Genomic DNA, 25,852 nt, shown 5'->3' with positions numbered 1-25,852 from the left:
AATAATAGAACAGATTTTTGTTTCTAATTATTAGACTAACTTCTTGATCTGGAACAAAAACGACAAAGCATAGAGTGTGGGGGTGAGAAAATTAAATTTGGGTTGTTGTTAGTGGAAAGAAAAAGCGGTGTAGGTGTATAGAGTATCTTGGGCTGAAATAAAAACAAAGCTTCATAAGAAAATACATAAAAGATTAAAAAAACTATTTATTTATTTATTATTATTATCCTATTTTTATTATTTAGAAAAAGAAAAACCAAAAGAAAATCTTACTTACTTTTTTAATTTTATTTTTTTTTAAAACAAATTATTATTATTTATTTAGCCATACGAAATTGGGTGTTGACAAGTGTGAATGTGTGTACTTATCCTTTCCCTTGGCTTTTCCCTTTCTTTAGAACTTTTGGAGGGTTCTTCTTTGATTTGCTTACCCTCCCTCTTGAAATCATCCTTGACATAGAACTAGAGTGGTTATTTCTAAAATTCTTTCTCAAATTTTAATGCTTTACCTTTATGCAAAGTTGTACCAAGTCATTTAAATCTTGGTAGGGTAGCAATTCCACTCTATCTCTTATTTCAAGACTTAGGTCACTAAGAAACCTAGAAATTGTAGCCTCTTCATGCTCCCAAATCGCAGTCTCTCATCATATATAATTCCATCTTTTACTTGTATTCCTCAACATCCATGTTATTTTGATGGAGTCTTTGGAGCTTATCCATAAGCTCCCTATGGTAGTAGTAAGGAATGTGTCTCCTTCTAAGGACACTCTAGAGGTCATCCCAATATTGGACAAGAGGAGCATTGTTGATTCTCTTCTCCCTTTATAGGGTTGTCCACCAATACATTGCATTACCTTGGAAACTCAGGGTTGCTAATGTAACATCCCAATTTTAGCATCTTAAGAACTACTAAAATAAAACATTTTATTATGAATATTCAGAAAGCAGATAGTCCAATGTATATGGTATATTAGTACAATCAAGCTATTATATTATCCTTTTATTTCCAAACTATACCTAACAGGATTTAATCTCGCTCGACCGCCCAAACTGATAGCACCTCAACCACTAGAGGTACCACTACACCTGCATCTTCATCTGCTCACACCAATAAGGTGATCATTGCAAAAGAAAACAAACAACACAAAGGAAAGAACACAGAAGAAGCGTAAGCTAATTGAATAAGAGACTACAAAGGCATTATAAAATAATCCATATGCATACAAATTTCCATATTCAATAGATATAGCATAACCACACAACATATCATATTACGAATCAAACTCTTTTAAACTCAATATTATTCGGATACGAGCTCTTGTGTCAAACTAGTGAAGCCATGCACTTCTTGTGAACTAATGAAATAATCTGCTCTCTCCGAGCTACCACACACAAGATTAATCCCTTTTATAGTCGTAAGAAAAATGGAACCATCCTTATGACAGGGCCCCCTACTACTCTCACCACATAACCATTCTCCTCTACATGAGTATGAATAGTTAGTAGAGTTCAAGATAGCTTCACAAAAATGGAACAATATTGGCTGTTAAGGCACACCCTAATGAAACACATCACCAATGTCATTTCCTCGGGAAATACCTTACAACAGTTCACTACATACCTTTATTTCATAATATAAACCAATCATATACATCTTTAATCACATTTTCATATTCACATATCAACCAATTACAATCTCAAACATATACATACATAAAGTATATCAAAACAGTGAAAATCATTTCTCTAATCCCAGACTTCAAAACAAATCAAAATGAAGAATCATGTGCCTAGGATCAGCTGTCAAAATTTAAGCTTGATCCAATGGTTAACGAAGCGAGAATCTTCATTTTACTAAGAGGACGCAGTGCTGAAAAACTAAGTAGCGCCTAATGCCAAGAACTGGCACACAACGCTGATCAATTCGCAAAAACCAGCGCTCAGTGTCACCTGACCAACGCTCAACGACAATTGATTCGTAAAAATGAGTGTTCAGTGCTGCCACATGAGGCTTAGCATTGTATCAGATATCAGCAACATCAATTTTGCAGTTTTTGGCAATCTAGGCATCTTTCATAACTCAAATTGGTACTTCTCCTTTAGATATTGTTTTAAAATAGTCTTTAAACCATGGAGTTAATACCAATTTGATCAATGACTCAGATCCTAAAATTCCCAATTACTACTGATTCAAGCAACAACATAGAAATCAAGAATCACACCTCAATTTAAACACAAAAACAATCAATCAAAATCATATCAATTCAGAACACCAACAATCCAAGGAGAATTTCACAAATTAGAGATTACTCAATTAAACACAAACTTAAAGTTAGCTTCCCTTACTTGTTATCCAGCTTAAACAACTCTGAAAACGCCAAACATCACTAACTTCACAGGATGCTCTATTTATACATAGAAACATCACAAGAACGATCAGGACATACTGTTATGATCACTAATCAGCAGAGACACATACAGATGATTAAAAGAACACATGCAAGCAATAAAAAGCTTACATGTGACAAAAACTAGAAGAAGACCAAGGAAAAAGAGTTGAAACTTAACTTACACGAGCGAAAAAACTGATCGATCTAATTTGAAGAGCTCGCCATGAGGATCACTCCTACGGTTTTAGATCTTCAATCAGGCAAACAAAGAAGGAGAATCCTTATAGAGAAGTCGAAGAACTCTAGAAAAATGGTTTCTAGAGAGATAGTGTGTTTTAAAATAATGAAACTCGTTTATAACAATTCTATTTGTACTAAAACTTTTTAATATTAAAATAATCGAGTCTCACTATTTTTAAACCATTATCTCTTTTAAAAGGTCATTTTCTAGGGTCTTACAGCTAAGGGTACCTTCCTCTCCTCATGTACTTGGTGGCAAGCAAAAAGTTAATCCACCTTCACCTCTCAATCTATGTCTAATTCCAGATCATCTTTGCCATTGAAGTGAGGAAGGTCTACTCTAATGGGTCTTGGTTCCCTATGTTCTCTCATAGGCCTTGGTGAAGGAGGTTGATAAAAATTGTTCATTAACCAACTGTCCTCCTCATAGTGTGTGACAAATGTAGGAGTCTTGGAGCTTCTTGAGAAGGTCCTACACTTGATCTTTTCATTTAATCATTCTTTGTGTTCCCTAGTTTGTCTAAACTCCTCTTCAAGGATAGTAGCATACTTTTCTCTTATTTTTTTTCTTGTTCTTTTTGAAGATTTTTTTGCTTCCTCCAAAGTTTTAGTGATTAGAGTTCTAATGCAATTTGTCTTAAACTTTTTTCTTCATCACTTGAGTCGCTACCACCTTGGTGAGAAGCATTTTTTTTCTTTTTATGTTTTCTAAAACTTAACAAAAACTTTGGTCTCTAAAAGAAATTTCAAAGAAGCAGATAATAAGATTCTTGAGTTCTCCTTCAAGAAAGAAAGGTGAATCACTTGAATTGCTTACATACCAAGTCTTTCCTAGTCAAGGGATCTCAATATTCTTACACAAAAAATTCTAATTTGAAACTAAATCAAAGACCAAGTTAATACACACTAAGCTATTAAACAAAACAAAGCAATAAAGCAAGTAAGGCTTAAGCCCCAACTATGGCCTAAATAAAATCATGTACTACTATGCACATAGTATAAGGCCCAAAATATTATTCTAATATTTACAAGGAATCCTAGACTAAGTATTCACATCTTCCTTAGCCCAGGTGAACAACAACTTAGGCTTGCTCGGTTCAGATGAAGCTCAATCTTCTTAGATCCTTATTGACATGACTCTTGTGGTTGGTCCCTTGGATTGGGGTTTTCCATCACTAAAGCAAGCCCTTCGTGCTTAGTACTAATAGTTTGTAGATTATGTGGCCACAACCAGATTCAAACATTGTAAATATGATCACTCTTTATTCATATACCATAAGGAATTTGATATTGCATATATTATGTTGTATGTTGATGATATTATATTGATGGCTTCCTCTGATTCTCTTAGAAAGTACATTATGTCATTTCTGAGTTCATAGTTTGCAATGAAGGATCTTGGTCGACTTTTGCGGATTGTAGTTACTTGTAATGCAACTAGTATGTTTCATCACAAAAAAAAAAACATGCAGAAGAAATTCTTGAAAAAGCGATGATGACTAATTTCAAAACTTATCCCACACCAGTTGAAACAAAGCCCAAACCTGGCGCGTGTAATGACCTTCCCTATGAGGATCCTACTAAGTATAGACGTCTTGCTAGAGCATTGCAACATCTTACTTTTACCAGGCTTGGCATTTTTTATGTGGTGCAACATATATGCATGATCCTAAGGAAGAGCACATGCATGCTCTCAAGCGTATTTTACGTTACATCCAGGATACTATTGATTTTGACTTGCATTTGTACAAATCCAACATTGACAAGCCCCTCTCTTACACAAATGTAGATTGTGGTGGATGTTTGAATACTAGACAATCTACTTTTGGATATTGTGTTTTCCTCGATGATAACTTGATTTCTTTGTCATTCAAACGACAACCTACATTATCTCATTCTGGTGTTGAGGCTGAATATAGAAGAGTAGCTAATGTTGTTTCTGAATCTTGTTGGATTTGAAACGTTCTTCTTGAGCTTCATTGCCCAATTCAAAAAGCTACATTAGTGTATTGTGACAATGTGAGTGTCATTTATCTATCTAGTAATCGTGAACAACATCAACAAACACACACATTGAGATAGACATCCACTTTGTACAAGAAAAAAGTTGCACGTGGTGAAATCTGTCTTCCTCATGTCCTGTCCCACTATCAAATTACTGATATTATCACTAAAGGTCTTTTGCGCATACTCTTTTATGATTTTTAGAACAATCTAAGTGTTTGTCAACTTCCTATTTCCACTAAGGGGATATGATAGATATTATTGTCAAATAAATTGTTATTATTTTGAGAATGTCATATAGTATTAATTGCCTAAAGATTAGCCAAAATCATAACTTGTCAATTGTAATGACAACCTAAATTATCTCTTGGATTTTTTTATATATTCTTCATCAATAGAAAGACAACTTAGATGATTTCCAACATGTTTTATTCTTTTATAAAACAAACACTAAGTTCTATGTTTCAATATTTATAAATAAGTATTAAACATTGTGCTTACTAATATTAGACATTGTATTATTGACAAAAAAAAAAAGAAAATTTATGTACAAAAGGTTATACTATATATAATTGAAGTCACAAATAATAGTTTTTATCTTCAAAAAGGAAAAATCAATTAAATTGGTTACTTTCAAAACAATTTTTTTTATTTTAAGCTTAAAATGTTATTTCTTTCGACTCACAAGTATTTCAAAAACATACCCTGATTAGTCCATTTTCAAGCTTGGAGTCCATGAGCAAGTGAAAGAGAACTCCATGGATTGAGTTGATGCACAAAAGTAAGAGAGAAATGAGAAGAAATGGTTCGGCTATGGTAAGGCAGAAGTGCTCTCAAGTGAGGTTTCGCCAACACTCAAGGAAGGAGACTATAGGAAATCACTAAGGAAAGCTCTAGCCTAAGTTGATTCACAAAGAGAATGTAATGTGTATGCATTTCAACAACATAACTCTACTAATTTTGTGAATATTTTACAAGACGTAGAGCTCTCTATTTATACAAGAAAATGAGAGATAGGTTCTTCAGAAAAAAAAAAAAATAGTGGGTGGAATGGTTTAGAATGTTGTAATTTGAGCTAAGAAAAAAAGGCATGTGCAAGGTGTGACTTGCCACCAAAGCAAGTCACATGTGCCATACTTGTAGACTCTACTTGGAAAAGTTTGTCCACCAAGCTTGGCTCAAATTAGGGTTTAAACCCTATATTATATGCGTTCCACTCCAAGGCCTAACATGTAGCCCAATTCTTCTTGATCCAAAACACCAAACTTGGCGCAAATTAGGGTTTAAACCCTATATTATATGCGCTCCACTCCAAGGCCCAACATCTAGCTCAATTCTTCTTGGTCTAAAGGCCCACAAACCCTCTAAGACTCAATACATGGTCTAAAGAAAATCTTATATTTTTAGACCCAAAATACAAAGTTCACAATTAAATCTTAATATAGTATTTACGATTATAGAATCCTATGTTAGGTATTCACATTCTCCTTAGCTCAAGTGAACTTCAACTTGGACCTGACATGCTCATAAGAGACCTAACCTTCTTGTCTCTAGCGATAACTCTGATAATTGGTCCCTTAATTATAGATATTTCATTAAATCCATATAAATTTTGAATGAAAGTTAATTAAAAATCTTACCAAAAATCTTTAAATAAATTAAATATAACAATTCCACTATTAACAACTGAATTTATTTTCTATTTTATCTTCAATATGATATAAATTATTACAACTCCCCAAAAAGCTCATTTCATCCTTCATATGAATAAAGACTACTCAACTTAATATAATAATATCTCTCATATCCTTCCTTCATTATTACTCCTTAACTTTGAAAATTGTAAATTCATCTTTTTCACTACTAAAGACCCTTCCTTTCCCAAAATAAAACATACCGTCTAAAATTGGTACATTGAAAATCATTCATAAATATTTTATTGAATACTAATAATATATGCAAACATCGCAATTTTAGATAAAAAAATTTGCACTAATTCTATCTATCCTTAACCTACCTATTTTTTGAATTTGGTCGATTCTTAACCTAATTAATAAGTTAATGATGTATGTTTTTGTTTGCTAATGTTAACTTAACAAGACATACATTATATTTTTTATTATTATAATTATACTTTTATATGTAATTGTCTTATTGGTGTAATTTTATAACATATAATCACTAGAATGATGTGAGTGATTCAAGTTCATATAGAAGAAAACATACTGAAACATTTATTTTTCATGATACTTCCATATAAAAAAATTGTTGCACGGTAAATTCTAATGTTTAAAGTTAAAATCATGTTACTTAAGTTGCAGAAGAAAAATGCATTACAGAATAATTTGTAAAGATATAACATTTTGTTTCAATTGATTAAATTTAGAGAAGAGTTTTTACTGAAATTCTTCTATGATTTTATTAACTTTAATTATAAAATAAATCTTATCTAATAAATATTATCTTAAATAAATGGAAGAACATTGTTATCTCATTTATATTATCTATCAATTATAGATTATAATAATTACACATTTCAACTAGTAAATTATCTTAAATATTTTAATTTTTTATTATTTAATAAAATGAGTAAAAAATTATTATTTTTAAATATGATAACTTAACACACATCAACACATAAGTTTCACATAAATATATGTTTCAGAGTGACAGAGAGTGGTGAAACTTACTATATTCTCATATATATATATATATATATATATATATATATATATATATATATATATATATATATATATATATATATATATATATATATATATACTAATCACAATAAAGTTACACTTTTGTATTTTTGATTTAAGATTTAAAATATTTTTTTAATTTCTTAACTTTTAATGAATTTTAGAATTAGTTCTTTTTTAAATTTTATATCAATTTAGTCTTTTATCGTTAGAGATGCATGAATTTAATCTTTCTTACTAAAATTTGCTAAATTTATTTGACATTTTAAATACATTTTATAATAATATTTGAATTAACCATAAGACAAAAGTAAAAATGTGTCAAACAATGTAAACAATTCAAATACTATCATAAAATGTGTTTGAAACATTAAATAAACTTAACAAAATTTAATTAAAATGACTAAATTCACACATTTTTAAAAATAATGATTAATTGATCAAAACTAAAAAAAAAAAATTTAAATTTTACTAAATTTTACTAAAACTTCAAATATCAAAAACATACTTAACAAAAAAAATTGTGAGATCCACTGCAAAATAATGTTTCATTACAAGAAGATATTATCAATATAATCACACTTTATAATTCACAATAGTTAATCTATTACGTCGATATAATTTAAAGCAACAGCTTGATACAAACAAAAATTAAAATCTAAACATCAATATAGATCCTAAATTATAATTAATTAAAGAATTAATTTGAAAATAAAACAAGTTCAACAGCAAGTAATAACTCCGGTAAAAAGACAAGTGCAATTCAATTCAACATTTTTGTTTATTTGGATTATTTATTGTGTACGATTCAATTCAACATTTTATTAATTTGGATTTGATTGTGTCATAGTTCTATAATTCAGATTAGGTTAATCGTTGGATTTGTTGTTCTGCACTGACTCCGACTTCCAATCAAAAAAGGCAGAAACAATTATTCACCATGAGTGAAATTGAAACATCAAATTCAACTTCTAAAGTAATGTAAAATCAAGTAGAAAAGTAGAGTCTTCACTACAGAAAATTCATCAAACACACTTTCATGGAAAATTACCAAGAACATGACACTAAAGTTGAAGCCCACTTCAAAATCTTTACTCTAATCCTGCACAAAAATAAAATGAAAATTGAAGCACGCTTAGAGCATTACAACATGAATGAAACATATAAAGATAAAGCTGCCAAATATGCAGAAATCAATACATGGAAAAAAAAAAAAAAAAAGACAAGATACACTATTTTGAGTAGGACAGAATAATTACGGTATTTATGCCATACAGTATTACTCTTACATTATATAGTTCAAATATTTATATTTTAATGAATACCTGCTGATATGCAAGTTTTACCATGCTTCACTGCTGTACATAAACTAGTGCTAGTTGCTATTTGCGAACATCAAATGCATTAAATCCGCTCTCGTGAACACTTTTTCAATTAAATGCCACTCACTTAGCTGATTATAATATATCATTTCTCTGTATTACATCATACAGATGTTTAGACCTCAAATTCATGAAGCAAGTTTGTAAACCAACTACTTTTGGTTCTCGTCTTGTGTTTAGCCAATTAGAATGTAAAAAAATAAAATAAAATAAAAAATCATGTTCTTCATCAAGGATTCACATTGAAACATGCAAAATCATGTCAAGATATCTGTTCAAATGTTTCGTTTCACGTTAAGAAATAGGAAATTGAATTGAGTTGAACTCAACTTGTAAACCACTACTAGATTTTAAGTCAAGTGGAGTTTCAAGTAAATTTTGATTCTTACTAGATCTAGAAAAAAAAAATGTCAAACATGTTAGCACAATATCCAATGAAAACCAAAAGTTTGTTTACATGTTCCAACTGAATTTCAATCGCACCCTTAGTCAAATTGGGTTAACTCAATTTTAGGCAGCTGTTTGCATTGGACAAAAAACAACTATACTCAGTCATATAATAAAAACGTTAAAGTTTCAAAATCAATTTTGCAGACACTCACCCTAACAACACACTAAATAGCTTGTTAATATCTACCTTGTAACCAATATTTTAGCTTCTTTATCTATCCTTGATGCACTTCACTTTATCCAACTCCCCCTGTCCTTTATCTACCTTAGCTGGCCTATCAATACTCCTTTCTTCATCTCTGGAACCTAAGGGATATATATAACTTGTCAAAACTAAAAAGCTCAAGCTTTTTCAGTACTCACTGCCTTGGTCTCTTCAACAGCCTTATATTATTCTTAATTCTCCGCACTCTCACTGGCACTTTCTTGCAGATCCAAAATCCTTTTGGGTTGTCTTTATGCTACTGTTGGGATAGTGGGTTAGCATCTCACAACTCATTTCCTGATTTTATGGAGCCCACAATCACTCCAGAGCAACTCAGTGGCAAAATTACCAGTCACGATTAGGGAAATATTGATTGAATTGTGCTCAGTGATAGAAACCCTTTCTGTTTTCTGATGTGTTATGGCAGTAGTGGAACCAAACATTTTGGGAGCTCAAAGAACTTTTGAGCCCTATTGTTCTTTTTGGAAGAAAACCTAGAGGTTTTTGCTTATGATATCAACACTATCTGGCATGAGATCAATTTGAAACTGATATGTTCCGCTCTTTAGGACTTCGACTGAGAGGTTGTATACCACCTAACCTGTGATCAACATCAAACCCCTAACGAAACATCTCAAACGCTCAGACAACACCTAGTTATTAGGATGCAATCAAGGCAACATTTAGCATAAACAATACCCGTTTTTCAAACTCCAATAAAGGGAGTCGGACTCTAATCCGCCTCAGGAAAAGTCTTGTACAAAACAATAGATGGGGTACCCTCACCACCACAACAGGCAGAAATCGGCTCTCCATCAGTGGCCAGTTCACATACAATAGTATCCCTGTTCCTGTTAGACAAGTGACTCTAATTCATTGTTCTTAGCCCGAGGACATATTGCTTTATAAGAATCCACTTGTGGAAGAACAGTGACATAATAAAAAGAGAAAGTAATGATATGAGGACACAAAGGGGCTACAATGGCGTACCTAATAATGTGAGAAAGCTCCAGTTCCTTGAGCAAAGGATGGAGAAAATTACGAAAGAGAGGATCAACATTTCACTGGTGAAACATTGCAGCCACCTCCATAATTACAAAAATCCTCGTAATACACAACAGTTCGGGTTACAACAAACATGCGATTGTGTCACGTATTATTCAATGTCTGCACAAGAGATCCTTTTCACCCTCTTGAGCTCAAGACTTGGGCATACGTACCATCCTGCCTGAGATTTGAAATTGATCATTATCAACCTGAAATTGAGGGTTTTGTGCCATCTAGCCTGAAATCAGTTTCAAATTGATCCCTTATGAACTTTAGGGCTCTAGGCTCGAAGTTTGTTTACCATTCAGCCTAGGATCAGTCATGGCCCTACTGGTATGCAGCCCATATCAATTTTGGATCGATTATAAGGAAATTTAATAAGATTTATGCAGAGTTGCCGCTATTTCAGACAGACACAGGCTAAAATATGGCAATCAGGGAATCACGTTATAACCAAATATCAGGGATTCTTAGCCTTCCCATTTATTAAACTTATTTACTTTCTCAATTATATCATGGGAAGGGCATTGTCTATATATAACGGATCAACCTATGTGGGGCAGACAATTTTAAATGCTCTAAGTAAAAGTCACTCTAATCCTAGGAAGAATTTTCTCTCCAAAACAATATCCAATATCCATAGAAGCAACACAACAGCCAACATGTCTCAAACAAACCAACAATGACATTATTTCATATGTTGCTTACGCCCAACCCAAGCAGCAGCCAAACATTAGAAAACGTCCTTATAAGTTAATTCACCAGAGGTAAACAAGCAAAAAGTTGATAAGCTTTACATTATGATCTTTTTTCTAAGGGCATGAACCCATATTTCAATTATGTTTGGGATTAAAATTTCACTAGCCGTGAGACTCCTTCAATGGAAAGCTTAATCACAACCGTTTGTACTCTAAAAGAAAGTGAAAATGCTGTTGAATCTATTCAATCCTTAGCAATAGGATCAACTTGTCCTCATACCCAACAACAAAATGGGTAGATGAAATGAAAATTAGACATTTAATTGAGATTGCTCACACCTTATTGATCAATGCAAAAGATCATATTCAAAATTGGCAGTGTAGATCAGTACCAGCTTTCAAAGAAATAGACAACCTTCACCACTTATAAATAAAATCCAACATTGCATAAATTTTCCAAATGAATGCTTGTACCATGCTTCTCATGATTTTGGTTCTACCTGTTTTATCCATTATGTGTCCCCATGTTTTCGAAAGCTCTTTGCAGAGCCCGGCTCACCTTCAAAAATTGTACCAATGTTATTCTCCAAATACTAGACAATATATGCTAATTTTACCTTCTTTGACGAAACTCCTTTTCTTTCTCCATGCAAGATTCCACTTCTATCTTACACGAGACCTCCAACCAGGAAAAGAATCAAAACCACTATCAAACCAACAATCCACCTCCTTTAATCACATACCAAACAAGACACAAAGAATTGTTCCACAATTACATGACCTGCCACCTAATTCATGTCCTTTGTGTCACTCACAATGAATCCTCGAGTGAAAGCATTGGTTGGTATAAGGCTCTTACAATAGGTATTTGATGTACGTGAAATCCCATCCCGTTTATAATTTTGAGTTAACATCATTGTCTACATTACTTCTTTCTATCCTCAATGTTCTCTATTTCTATTCAAAAAAATATTTGAAGCTCTAGATCATCTTGAATGGTTACAAACTATGATAGTTGAAATGCAAGTTGTTTAAGTGAGTAATACACAAGAGTTGGTTTCACTTCTTTGGAAAAGGAAATTTCTTGTTTTGGGTCTATCCTATTACAACTTGTTCTAATAGTGGGTGGACTGTGGATCATCATCTTAAAGATCAGTTGTCAAAAGTGCAGTATATGGTCTTGATTAAACGATACTCTTTATGTTATAGCCAACATCTGCTTCTTTCTTGCTATGGTGCAATTCACAGTTGGCCTCTACATCAATTGGATATGATGATCAGATTTTCATGGAACAAGCTCTTGGGTTTTGATGTGGATATCAAAATCAGGTTTGTAGATGGGGAGGATCAAGTCTAGTTTGCAAACTTAGTCAGCCTCTTGATAGGCCAGAATAGTCAACAAAAGCGTGGTTTGGTAATTCATTCGCATTGTCAAGAGTTTATGGCAGGAAGTAAGACATATATATCATACACTTTCCTGGGTACTCCAAATGGGTTCCCAGTTGGACTGGTTAAACAATCCAGTCCAGACCAATTGAGTCTGTGCACTAACTTAGCTGCTGTTTTATAAGAAGATTAACTTTTGTTATTGATTTTTCATGTAGTCGAGACTTTTTGGAAATATGGATAAAGCTCAAGTGTGCCTTATCCATATTTCCAAAAGTCTCGACTAGATGAAAAACCAATAAGAAAAGTTAATCTTCTTATAAAACAGCAGCTAAGTTAGTGCATAGACTCAAATAAGAACATGGTACAATGCAAACATGTCATGTAAAGTTAAAACAACAACCAAATTGAAAACCCGGGCAAACAAAATAGCTAGAAAAGGGGGCTCAATCAGGGTGCGGATCATGGAGGTATAATGATGAGTGAACTGTAACAAATATATAGAATAAAAGTCACAAACACGTCAAAGAGAACATATACCTGTTCCATTGAAGTAGAATCGGTATTTGTCTGCTCTTGTGTACCATTGGATTCACCATCAGCTTGACCTCCGTCATTATGAATCATATCTTCAGGTTTTTCATCAACATTATCCAACACTATATTATCATTCAAGCCTTTTATATCTGCAGGAAGCTGGCCAGACTTCAATGCCTGCAATAATGAACAATGATTAGATGTACAGCATCATTTTAGTCCTTTTCATAATAGATTAAATAATTAAACAAGGAAAATCAGTTTACAACAGTTAAAACCATTTTTTAGTTTACACCATTATTGAAATTAATAAGTATTACATTGATATACATTAAAATTAACATCAATATAATTTAAGCAAGAGTTTGACACAAACAATAAATTAAAATACATTGATATACATTAAAATTAATATCAATATACTTTAAGCAAGAGTTTGAAACACAACAAATTAAAATCCAATAAGCGACTCTCTAATTTAGAAAAGTAAGTACCTTTTCAAGTCTAGCAACCTCCTCAAGAGTCTGAGAATTCACAATGGCAGCCTGCATAAACCACAAACAAGTCAAACCACAGGTAAACAAGATTAGCATTTATCAGAGTGTGTCCCTCTGCTTAGGACTTTTGGAATAGCTTCCAATGGTTTGCTGAAAAAATATGGGTAGAAGAAAGAAGGAAAACTTCTCATCAACAATTTATCAAAGCGTATCAACAGATGAAAAGAGAACACATTATAGATCTGAACTGAGCATGAATGCATGTTGGATATGGGCCATGTTCAACCCTACTGTGGTAACCCACACATAAAATGACGAGTTCAAGTATCATCATTGCACCTTGATAGCAGTAATTTGTTCAGGTGTGGGAGCAACCACTTTGGGTGTTTGTTGTTCCTCAGCTGCCTCTGAAACATTTGGAGTTTCAGCAGGTGAAATTGGTTTGGCTGGCGTCCTTTTAATTTCTTCCATCACTTCTTCCGAAGCAAACAAGCTTTTGGCTTCCAACCGTTCCTATTAATTTAAAGAAACCACGAAAAGAATGAAATATAATAGAAGAACATGTGTAATTGGAAATAAGAAATAGACCTAATAATACACCTATCATCTTTCCCCTTTTTTATAAAATTGGTAGATACAAAAGCCTTGCAGACATTACCAGAACATCTTATATTTCATAAGTATACTCAAAATGCTGACTTATAACTCGAACACAGACACTAACAGAACATCCTATATTTCGTATGTCAAACAGCAAGCCCAATAAAAAGTAGTATGGGTAGTGGAAAATATACATTACCTTATTTTTCACTTTCTTGAAATCTAAAACCCGGAGGGATTTCAGTTTGTTAATAACATAAAGCCTATAATTTGGTTTCTTCGTGATATTGTTGTCCAGCAGACTAAGGTACTGCAGCTTTGGAATGGATGCTAAAGGGTCAATTTCTACCAAGTTTACAATTCTGTTGTTAGTGAGAACTAGTGTGTGTAATTTTGGCAGGAACTCTGCAATGAAAATGACAGAAGAGACAAGGTCACTAAAATGAGGAAAATATAGGAAAGAATGTGCAGTTCAAAGTTCAAAAACTGTACCTCCAATGCTGGGATTAATTCTAGTAATCCTATTGTTATTAATGATCAGTGTACCCAACCGGTTAAGATAAGGTACGTTCTCCAGTTTGACAATCTCATTGTCAGATAAATCTATGGTGTCAAATTGGTCCTGAAGGAAATTAAATACAAAGGAACTCAAAATTGTGAAAACTGAACCAGTTAATACATCCTTTCAAATGAAAAAGACCTCAACAACACAAGGGGAAAGTGGGAAACTAAAACAAAGACAAGAAAACTAAATTGCACACCTCAGTAGCACCGAGGTTTTCAATCACGGCTATCTTGTTGCCTGTGAAAAACATGACAAAGTTATTATCGAAGAGGGATAGTGAAGAAGGAGAGAGATGGAGAGGTGTGAGGGAGATAGGAATACCTCGAAGATCTAACTCACGCTCTTTAACTGGATTGAAAAAATGAGGGCTTTTCCATATCAAATCAGCAGTGAGCCTCACCATCTCTTCTACTCAGAGTGCAAAAGAAATAAGATAGTAATGGCTGCAAGAACGAAACTTGTGCAGTTAGAGAGCATGGTTGTCAAATTACAAAGTGTGCTTTTACAAACCAAAAATAATTCAATAACACACAGAATAATCAGCCATTCATGAAACCACAGCGAGCAAGACCCGGTAGATGTCACCACCCAAAAGAACACTTACTGGGCTGCTCCGAACTACAAAAGGGTTCAAACCCCTTTTAGGTCATCACAAACATCACGAACAAACAAGCAAAAAACGAATCTAAAAATCAAATGCAGAAACACGAGAAATGAAAGAAGAACAGTGAAATTTAACTGCGAAAAACTTCAGAGCAGATGAAAGAAGACAAAAACCTAGAAAAGCAGTAGGAGCAAGCCGGTTACAGTTTTCTGCCCCCTTTAATCTTTTGTGTTTTAAAAAGGAGTCAAGATAATACTTCCCTCCTATTTAATTAACTCCAGTGATAATGTAAAAATATTAAAGTTAAAAGAGAACACAAAACTTTTTTTTTTTAAATTGTACAATGTTTTTTACACTTCGACACTCTCTTTTTTTATTTCATTTAACATGATTATTCACAAACGATACTGTTAATGTTTAAAACATGTTTAAGTGTGTCTTCTATTATCTGAATTTTTTCATCAACAATTATAAGTAGCGATTTGAACAGATACTATGAGAACTATCTAAAAAAATGATTACAAATATGAAAAAACAATATACAAAGATTGTTGTTTCCAAGTAGGTTTTTCAAAAGTTAAAAAATTACAAAGTTAGTAATGGAAACATACACGTGTTTACTTTTTTTAATTAATAAAAATAATAAAATTCTTATTATTATTACTATGAAATTAAATATAAAAAATTTTATAATTTTATTTTAAATAATTTTTATTTATTTCATAAGAAGTTTCATAATTAAAAAATAAATAAATTTAAAAAATATCAAATTAGAAAAGATAATTAAAAATTTTAAAAATGATAAATGTAACATCCAATTTTAATAGATAAATTTATTCAAATAAAACATCGTACATCTTATGATATCCAAGGGTACAAGACTTAAAGTATAAAGGATAATACAGTCACCCCAATATACCAGAAAAAAAAACGAGGCACTACGTGATGCCAGGAATCAAATACAAGAGTATCAACAAACAACCAAAAGCTTGCTCATGAGCAAGGGATTACAATATAATAATAACTCTTCAACATGGGCTCGACAACAGTCCAACACTAAACCATGTCCAACTAAGTTGCAGCATCCCCGTCGCCACTGCGATCACCAGGAGTTCTCACATCTGCTCACATCAATAAATTGATGATCATCCCAAAAAGGAGAAAACCACACACGAGACACACAAGCAAACCAAAAGGGTAAGCTAGAGTAGAAAGGTTTTATCATACAATTGAACATATGAATTTAAAAGCCGAGAACACATAAATCACTCAACCATGTGATAGCAACCAACAAGACTCTAAGACTCCATTATCCGGATACATATATATTGAGGCACCACCACGAAACCTTACTAAGAGATTCGTGAAATTACGTCCATTACTTGAGGCACCACCATGAGCTCCCACCAAGAGGGTCATGGAATTAAGTCCTAACCATGAGGCTAGGGATGGCAACGGGTCGGGTCGGGCACAGATAGTGCCTACCCGCAACCCGACTCACAAAAAGAGAATCTGCCGGGTATCCGCTTAAAAAATATCCGCGAATATTTTTAAAACCCACGGGTACCCGTGGATGCCCGATACCCGCAAATATTTTTAAAAAAATATATTTTATAAATTTTTTAATATAAAACTATAAAAATAAAATAAAATTATAATTATAATTAAATTTGACATAATAAAATATACTGTTAATTTTAATTTTAATTAAATTTAACTTAATAAAATATAAATTAAATTTTAATTTTTTGCGGGTAACGGGTACCCGCGGGTACGGATAGTATGATACCCGTACCTAGGGATGTCAAAAAAATCCGTACCCGCGGGTATCCGCGGATAAAACCCGCAACGGGTAGAAAACGAATATTAAAAATGGATACCCGCTACCCGCAAATACGGGTATTTTTGATACCCTAATGTTAACAGGGCGGGTATGGGTATCATAGTATTTGTACCCGTGGATACCCGTACCCGCTAAACTTGCACCCCTTGATGTTCTTCTCTTTCCTTTCTTTGAAATTGAGCATATACATCAAACCTTATATAGACAATGATGTTTATGGTATGCTGGTTGTCAAATGATGGAATCAAAATAAGAATACTTGGCATGTGACAATTGAGTTTTATTATTTGCTTATTTTTTTTATTTTTCAGGAACCAATCGGAGAAGGTGAATTTGTTGATCAAAGCATTAATTGAAGAATTTCCATTGTGTTGAATGTCATTTTATATTTACTTTTACAATTATTTGGACTTGTATCAACTTAAGTTTATTTGAACTTTATTTAAAATTTATGACAGTGATGTATTTTATTTTATTTTATGATTAAATATTTGTTTTTAAATAATTTTGCAAATACCCGCGGGTACTCGTGGATACCCGTGGATATGAAAAAAATAGGCGAATACCCGCACAATGGATACCCGACGGATATGGGTACGAGTACGGGGCAAATATTTATCTAGCGGGTAGGGTACGGGGGAGCTACTACTCGTACCCTACCTGCCCCGTTGACATCCCTACCCGTACTCGACCCATTTATAAGTGGGTATTAAAATACCAGCTACCCGCGGATAATAAATATCTGCGGGTAGTAACTATCCGTCACGAATTTTATCCACGAATATCCGCGGGCGCGAGTATTTTTGCCATCCCTACATAAGGCACCACCATGAGATCTCACCAAGAGATTCATGGAATTACGTCCTAAACCATGAGGCATCACCATGAGATCTCACCAAAAGATTCATGGGATTACGTCCTAACCATGAGGCACCACCAGGAGATTCATGGGATTATGTCCTAAACCATGAGGCACCACCATGAGATCTCACTAGGAGACTCATGGAATTACGTCCTAAACCATGACGCACCACCATGAGATCTCACCAAGAGATTCATGGCATTATGTCCTAAACCATACCAAAAATCATGTCTTACCAACCAAACATAAAGTCATCATGCATACCAATCTCATGTCAATATTTAACCAACCATCCAAATCATGTGTCATACGTATAATCATACCAAGCTCATCAATTCCAATCCCATAACATCATATAGAACATACAAAGCATCACACTTAACTTTTTAAAGCAACAAACCATCCATCCATTTGAAACATGCAAGTATCCAACCAACTTTGCCAATCTCGCTCAGGCTAAAGAGCTCTCGTTCAGGCGAGAGGAACCCCTCGCTCAAGCCACCAACCCTTGCCTAGGCGAGATTGCACACAGGGGCACGTCGAGGTCTCGCTCAAGCTAGTCCAACCCGCTCACTTGGGCGAGTTCAGCATAACTCACTACTCTCACGCGTGCAAAACCAGCAAAGTTCAACTCAAGATCCAACAATTCATTCCCACAAAGGCACAAACAATATCCAATCATTTTAAACATAAAACAGAGGCAGATGCAAGCAATATACTAAAAATGTGAAAAACCTAGCTTCCCTTACTTAGACAGATGCTAGTGAACAACAATAAACACCCAACAGTGAGCACCACAACTCCGAAAATGGCTTTGTGAGCTGAAAATACTAACACCAAAACAAAGGCTAGGTTATTACGATAAACCCTAGTTGGAACCACGAAGACAAGCGAAAAAATAGAAAGAATGAGTCGAGAACCAACTTACATGGATTAGAAATGGAATTTACTAGCTTGATGAGGGATGGGGCCAAACCGTAGCAGAGCTCGTTGTTGCTCTATGAGGGAGGAGGAGAGCTATTTTCTGATAAGTGGCAGAAAAAGAGGGTTATAACTGGTTTTGGGGTTTTCGGTGTGACGCCCCGACTACTATATTAAATAATTATTATTTGATAAAAAGATGAAATTATTTTTTTTTGTACAATAAGATTTTCCTTAAGAGGACACTAACAATAACATAACTTCATATCCATATATATATATATATATATATATATATATATATATATATATATATATATATATATATATATATATATATATATATATATATCAATAGCTTACATATCTGTAATTGTTCATGAAATATTACAAATATATATATATATATATATATATATATATATATATGTAAAATATTAAGAGTCCTACATTAGAATAGAAGATTTATCTATATTTTTAATATCTCCTAAAGATATTAATAGAAATTATCCATGAGTCAATCTTCATAAGATCCACCAATAATATCCCGAACAACTCTCACTGAGCAGGTTCCTCTTATGCTCATGCAACAGGTACATATGAAAGAAACAATATGAAAGGAGTGAGGTCTTTATAAGCCTTAAATATCAATCTTAATAAATTCAACAAAAAATACAGACACTGGGGGCCTAGATTTGGACCTACAACCACAAAACTTGATCTTGTTTTACCAGACATATGGATTCATATTCCGCTTCTGATGATTCAATCTGAACATCAAAAGTTACTTTGGAAAGTGATTAGGTAGTTGAGTATTCTCATAAAATATTGGTACAATCATAATTATTTTTTTCTCGAGAATATTAGTCATTCATCAGCTCACAAAAGAGATATATACTCACTACATAACCTTGACGATGTTGAGCAGGTATCAGATAGTCCCAAGTTTGGCCTATGAATATCCTAGTCCAGTGCGTTATTCTGAACTATCCAGATACTCACCTACTTGGTAAAACTTCCTTAGACCCCACCATGGTCCCTGCCTTTCATCCCGCAGTGTACCAAACTGTGACTTCCCAAATACAAACACTTTGACACTGGTTTAATCTCAACTTATTGAAACCAGACTTAACTCTTACTTAACTGACATACTCTTGGATATTTTCAAAGGTCATAAAATGTGATGACTATCAAATCATGCCATTGTATAAACTATACACAAAGAATATAAAACAAGGATAAAATGTACATGCAATTTTCTTCTATCCAAGCTCACTGAATAAAATAATATTTACTTTCACTTCACATTTATTTTTATTTTTTAATTATAAAATAATGATAAAATAAGAATCAAAGCAAGAACTTTAAATAAATGATTAGATAAGGATTATAACATTATAAATAAATATAATAACAAAAATATAAATTAAACGGGACCAGTGCATAACTGGAGATATATTAACTGAAATAAATAAACAGGACTAGTGCATAACTGGATATAAATAAAATAAAATAAATAAATAGGACCAGTGCGTAACTGGAGGTAAATAAAATAAAATAAATAAATAGGACCAATGCGTAATTGGAGATAAATAAAATAAAATAAATAAATAGGACCAGTGCGTAACTGGAGATAAATAAAATAAAATAAATAAATAGGACCAGTGTGTAACTAGAGATAAATAAAATAAAATAAAATAAATATGATCAGTGCGTAACTGGAGATAAATAAAATAATATAAATAAACAGGATCAGTGCATAATTAGAGATTAAATAAAATAAATAAATAAACAGGATCAGTGCATAATTGGAGTTTAAATAAAATAAATATAAAAGGATAATAAATGAAAATAAGTTAAATGAAAGTAAATAGAATAAATAGAATAATATAAAAGATTAATATAAAAGAGCTTAACCTCACTCCCCCTTACCTGATTGATGATTGATTGAAGGCACACTAATAATATTTAAAGAGGACTAGGATCTCTTTGAATCTTTACTCTAAACTTTCTTACCCTATTTTCTTTTTCTCTCTCTTCTTTCTCTTTGTCTCTCTCCTTTTCTTTCTCCTTCTTTCTTCTTTCTTTCTCTCTCTCTCCTTTCTTTCTTCATTCATATATATATATATATATATATATATATATATATATATATATATATATATATATATATATATATATATATATATATATATATATATATATATATATATATATATATATATATATAAAAGCAAGCCATGTGCTTATTTAGATTTTTCTTTCAAAATCATCATTACCTACATTAATGAAGAGATAATGCTTATCTCTTCATCTTATCTTCTTTTTATTTTCTTTTCTTCTTATCTTTTTTTTTTCTTTTCTATATTTTTTTTATCTATTTTACAAGATTCTTCATATTTTTTTTACACACACCTATTTAATTAAAATACTTTTACCTAATATATATATATATATATATATATATATTATTTGTTTTGTTTTGTTTTTATTGTTATTTTCAATAAGTAAAAACTACATCATGATAAAATACATTTTTAATGTTTAAACTACATCATAATAAAATACAAAACATTAGTAAAAATAGAATATTTTCTAAGTGTTTTATTTAAAATAAATAATACAGTTTATTAAAAATAGGGATGTTACACATGTCACTTTGACTCACTTGACACATGGCACAATATTGATGTGACACGTGACATGAATAATTTTCAAAAAAAATTAAAAATAATTATCAATAAATAAATAAATAATCAAAAAATGATGAGCTGACATGTGACACATCCTTAACACCGTTACCACCATACTTAACGGAATGGACTTAATTGTTACGCATTTTCAAAAATATGGACCAAATTGAGACTAAAAATAAACTTAGGACCTAATTGAGATTTTTGAACAAAAACGTAGACCAATGAAGTATTTTAACCTAATAATAATATCTCGTGATAAAAAAAAATAATACATCAACTACATATATGTAAATTGATACACATCTTTATTGCCCTCTTTTTGTTTTCAAAATTTTATCCTCATAATTATTGTTTTTTAAATTTAAATAATTTTTTATAATAAAAAAATTATTTTCAATTTTATTATTTTCTACTTTTGTAACTACTTATTTGAATTCAAATAATACTCAGATGTATAGATAAGTAAACAATACAATAAATATAAAATTGTAAGTAATTCAGATAAGATTGATAGTAAATAAAACTAAAATGAATGTCTAGTTATCATAATAATATCATTATGAAAATAATATTTCATATTGATAAAACTAATAATAATAATAATAATAAATTATTATTATTATTATTATATAATATAAGAATAATAATAATATTTATAATAGTAGGAAGGACGTTTTAGTAAATTGAGTAGTATAGGATGCAAAATGACCAAATAACCAAAATTATGTACACGTGCCAAAATTTTAAGTAGGGATAAATTGGTATTATTCATAGTACTTTGTTTTTATATATATATATATATAGTAGATATAGTAGAAATCAATAATAAGAAAGTGGAACTAAAAAGAAAGAAAATAACTAACAAAAATAATGTAACTTATGCACAAATTAATGTATAATTGTAACACCCTAAATTTTTATTGACCACTCTCATATCAAGAGTTGCTTATGTTTATTCATAAAGCCTAGTAAATATTAATCTAAAAACTAAAACCAAAAACAAGTCTCAACCAATATAATTAGAAAACAGAATAAGCCTCGTTCAAATAATAAAACTTTATCAAGTGGTCAAATGTTTAATTTGACCAAAATAAGAATAAAAATATTCCAATACACATGAAAGTCTCGTATCATCTAGAAGTCAAAGTCAATTACAGTGTGAATACTCATCCTACAATTTGAGACGCCTTCTAAGGACAAAATTGTAACGAAGTTTCATGCTCTAAAGTAGACAATACCTCGAGAACATGATTATTGATCCTTTGTGGTTGAAACATACCCCAGTGGAAGTGGGATAGGATTTTCATGGATTTTGTTACTCACTTGCTTAGATCTATAAAAGGGCATGACGTCATTTGGGTAATAGTTGATCGACTCACGAAGTGTACTCATTTCTTACCAATCAATCTGAGGATGTCCATGGATAAACTTGTAGAGTTATATATTCGAGAGATTGTCAGATTGCATGGGGTTCCAGCAAGTATAATGTCAGATCATCATCCGAGATTCACTTCACGATTTTGGCAATCATTGCAAGCAGCACTAGGGACCCAATTGAGAGTGAGTTTCGCCTATCATCCCCGGATGGTCAATCAGAAAGAACAATTCAGTCACTGGAAGATCTGTTTAGGGCGTGTGTATTGGATCACTTGGGTGGTTGGAGTGAAGTACTTCCTTTGGTGGAGTTCACATACAACAATAGTTACCACTCGAGTATTGGAATGGCGTCGTATGAGACATTATATGGGAGAAGGTGTAGAACACCGCTTTGTTGGTATCAGGATGGGGAGTCAGTGACTATTGGGCCAAAGTTGTTACAACAGACGACGAAAAAGGTTAAACTGATTCAAGATCAGATGCGTGCGACGCGAGTAGGCAGAAGTCATATGTAGATAAAAGGAGAAGGCCACTAGAATTTGAGGAGGGGATCATGTGTTCCTCAGAGTTACCCCGACCACGGGCATTGGGAGGGCGATCAAATCCAAAAAGTTGACGCTGAAGTTCATAGGGCCATATCAGATCAACAAGAGAATCGGATAGGTAGCATATGAGATCGCATTGCCACCACATCTGGTAAACTTGCACAATGTGTTTCATGTGTCTCAACTGCAAAAATACATTACGGATCCCACTCATGTGCTAGAGGCAGATGATGTCCATTTTAGGGATGATCTGACTTTAGACGTGAGACCAGTAAGGATAGTGGATTCTCAGGTCAAGAAGCTGAGAGGGAAGGAGATACGAACGGTAAAGGTTCTTTGGGATGAAGTAACGCAAGAAGCAACGTGGGAGATGGAGGATCTCATGAAGGAATCATACCCATACTTATTTCCTGGTAAGTGAAATTTTCGAGGACGAAAATTCTTTCAAGTTGGGGGGAATGTAAGACCCATGAAATTCATATGAATAATAATCAATAAAGTACAAGTAATGGTGAATTGGAAATACCCTAAGGGAGTTCCTTGATAATCCTTAGACAAGGAACAATGCTAGCTTAAGTGGTTGAGAGTACTTAGTTATATGGAGAGGGCTTGGGTTCGAGTACTATGTGTGTTGTGGTATGTCTATTTAATTATGTTTTCTTTTACATATATATTTTGAATGTGGAAGTAAGACTTAACATGGTATGTATGTGTGAATTAAATGTGAATTAAATGATAGCTTGATGGTTATACCTATGGTTGGTAAGTGTTGGGATATGAGTTCGGACCTTGGTGGGTGAGAGTTGCTCTTTTTCATATTTTGGTATTTTATATATATATATATATATATATATATATATATATATATATAAGTAAAAGCACCATTTAAATGGCCATTGATGCTTATAGTGTCAATTAATTTCGTTTAATGATTTTTTTATTAATTTGGACTGAAAATTTTGGGAAGAGGAGAGGTTGAGTGGAATACTGAGGTGCGTCAGTGTGGCAGCAAGAGAGAGAAACGAAAATGCAAAATTAGGGAGAGAAAGAGAGGGCTGGAAAAGAGTGTTAGAGTGGGAACAAGGGTTGAAGCGTGGGGGACGAGAAAGGATCATTGAGAGGGCACTAGGAACAAGGAAACCAGTTAAGGAGAGTTGGATCTAGTTCTTTATTTTGTTATTCTTGATTTTGGTTGTTTAAATCATAAAACTAGATGAGTGTGGTTACATTTTGTTGTTGGTTTCTTTGATCTGTGAACTGCCATTATCATTGAACGTCATATCTTTTATATGCCTTGTGTGATGATAACAGTATTGTGTTATACGTGATTTTTTTGTTGCTCTGTGTAGTCCTTTTCAGACTCATATTCTCGTTCTCGTTAATAGTGTAAAAATATGTAAAATTCCAAGAGAATGGGGGTGGTTTACGTTTAAGTGAATCTGTTGTGTATGGTGCAAGGGTTCTTTTGATTTGGACTTTCATTTAAAATGTTGAATTCTCAAAATAAGAAAAAGGAATTGATGGGATGTAGTTTTAGGGTGGGGCCGTGTAGATTTTTTTTCTCTCTTTCCATTAGAAAAATTCATAAAATATTTCATGTGGGTCCAAGAGAGAAAACCTTGCTTTTTCTTTCCTCATTCACATAGTTGCAGTGGTTGGTGGTGAAGAATTGGTCTTTGCCTTTGAATTGATACAATTCTTAGGTTATTTAATTGAAGGCATAACTATGGGGCCCACGTAGCAATTATTTTTGCTTACTTTAAGCTTTTGGTCATTTGGTGTGTGGTTTTTACATAGGTGCATAGTATGGTTTCTTTAGCCATGGGTCCCACTCTTTATTGGAGAATTGTTTATTTAGCCACGGGTCCATTCCCTTTTAGAAGTAGTGTTTTTTTGTTTTGGGACAAATCACATTACGTGATTTAGAGTGCAACCACTCTTGTAATTTTTTTTTTGGGATGGTTTTAAGAGTTGATTATTAATCCTATAATTACAGTTGGGTTATCTTTAGGTTACTAAGTGATTAAAATTGGAAGGTAGTGATATTGTGTACGAAGGTAAAAGTTAAGTATCCAAAAATTTATTACAGAGGGATATAAATTATATTAAAATATATTTAACGTTATATTTTTGTCTCATAATTAGTGTTTAGTAAATTTGTTATGTGCTGGCATAAGAAAAATTACGAAGGCATGTTATATTAAGTATTTGCCACATGTAGTTGGGTACTTAGGTTGTTATTTTCTTGTGATGTTTTGACAATAGAATAATTAACATATTAATATATGTATATATGAG

At 32.5% G+C, this 25,852-nt stretch overlaps 1 protein-coding gene across 4 annotated transcripts; it reads right to left on the bottom strand.

The window, feature by feature from the left end:
* Window positions 1-8,245: 8,245 nt before the first annotated feature.
* LOC114168335 (U2 small nuclear ribonucleoprotein A') lies at window positions 8,246-15,571 on the bottom strand. Of its 4 annotated transcripts, none has more exons than XM_028053115.1 (9): window positions 15,484-15,571; window positions 15,028-15,149; window positions 14,903-14,943; window positions 14,634-14,763; window positions 14,341-14,546; window positions 13,881-14,054; window positions 13,539-13,589; window positions 13,048-13,221; window positions 8,246-8,441 (listed from the first exon to the last, which is right to left on the bottom strand). In XM_028053115.1, exons 2-9 carry the CDS (start codon window positions 15,107-15,109, stop codon window positions 8,436-8,438), a joined length of 864 nt encoding a protein of 287 aa, XP_027908916.1. In that variant the 5' UTR covers window positions 15,110-15,149; window positions 15,484-15,571; the 3' UTR covers window positions 8,246-8,435. The 4 variants fall into 4 exon arrangements, with proteins under 4 accessions (XP_027908916.1, XP_027908939.1, XP_027908924.1 ...); XM_028053138.1 differs by having other exon boundaries at window positions 15,446-15,534; XM_028053123.1 differs by having other exon boundaries at window positions 15,311-15,484.
* Between the last annotated feature and the right edge of the window lie 10,281 nt (window positions 15,572-25,852).

Source organism: Vigna unguiculata, chromosome 2 (assembly GCF_004118075.2).
Source record: "Vigna unguiculata cultivar IT97K-499-35 chromosome 2, ASM411807v1, whole genome shotgun sequence".
Lineage (NCBI taxonomy): Eukaryota > Viridiplantae > Streptophyta > Magnoliopsida > Fabales > Fabaceae > Vigna > Vigna unguiculata.
The sequence above is the reverse complement of the archived record's forward strand: the minus strand, read 5'-3'. Positions and strand labels throughout refer to the sequence as shown.

Excerpts from the sequence above, each read along its gene's own strand:
- LOC114168335 (XM_028053115.1), bottom strand. The coding sequence starts at position 15,109 with ATGGTGAGGCTCACTGCTGATTTGATATGGAAAAGCCCTCATTTTTTC. Across the intron at positions 14,944-15,027 it reads GCGTGAGTTAGATCTTCGAG|GCAACAAGATAGCCGTGATT; the intron begins GTATTCCTATCT and ends TGTTTTTCACAG. Across the intron at positions 14,547-14,633 it reads AATTAATCCCAGCATTGGAG|AGTTCCTGCCAAAATTACAC; the intron begins GTACAGTTTTTG and ends TTTTCATTGCAG.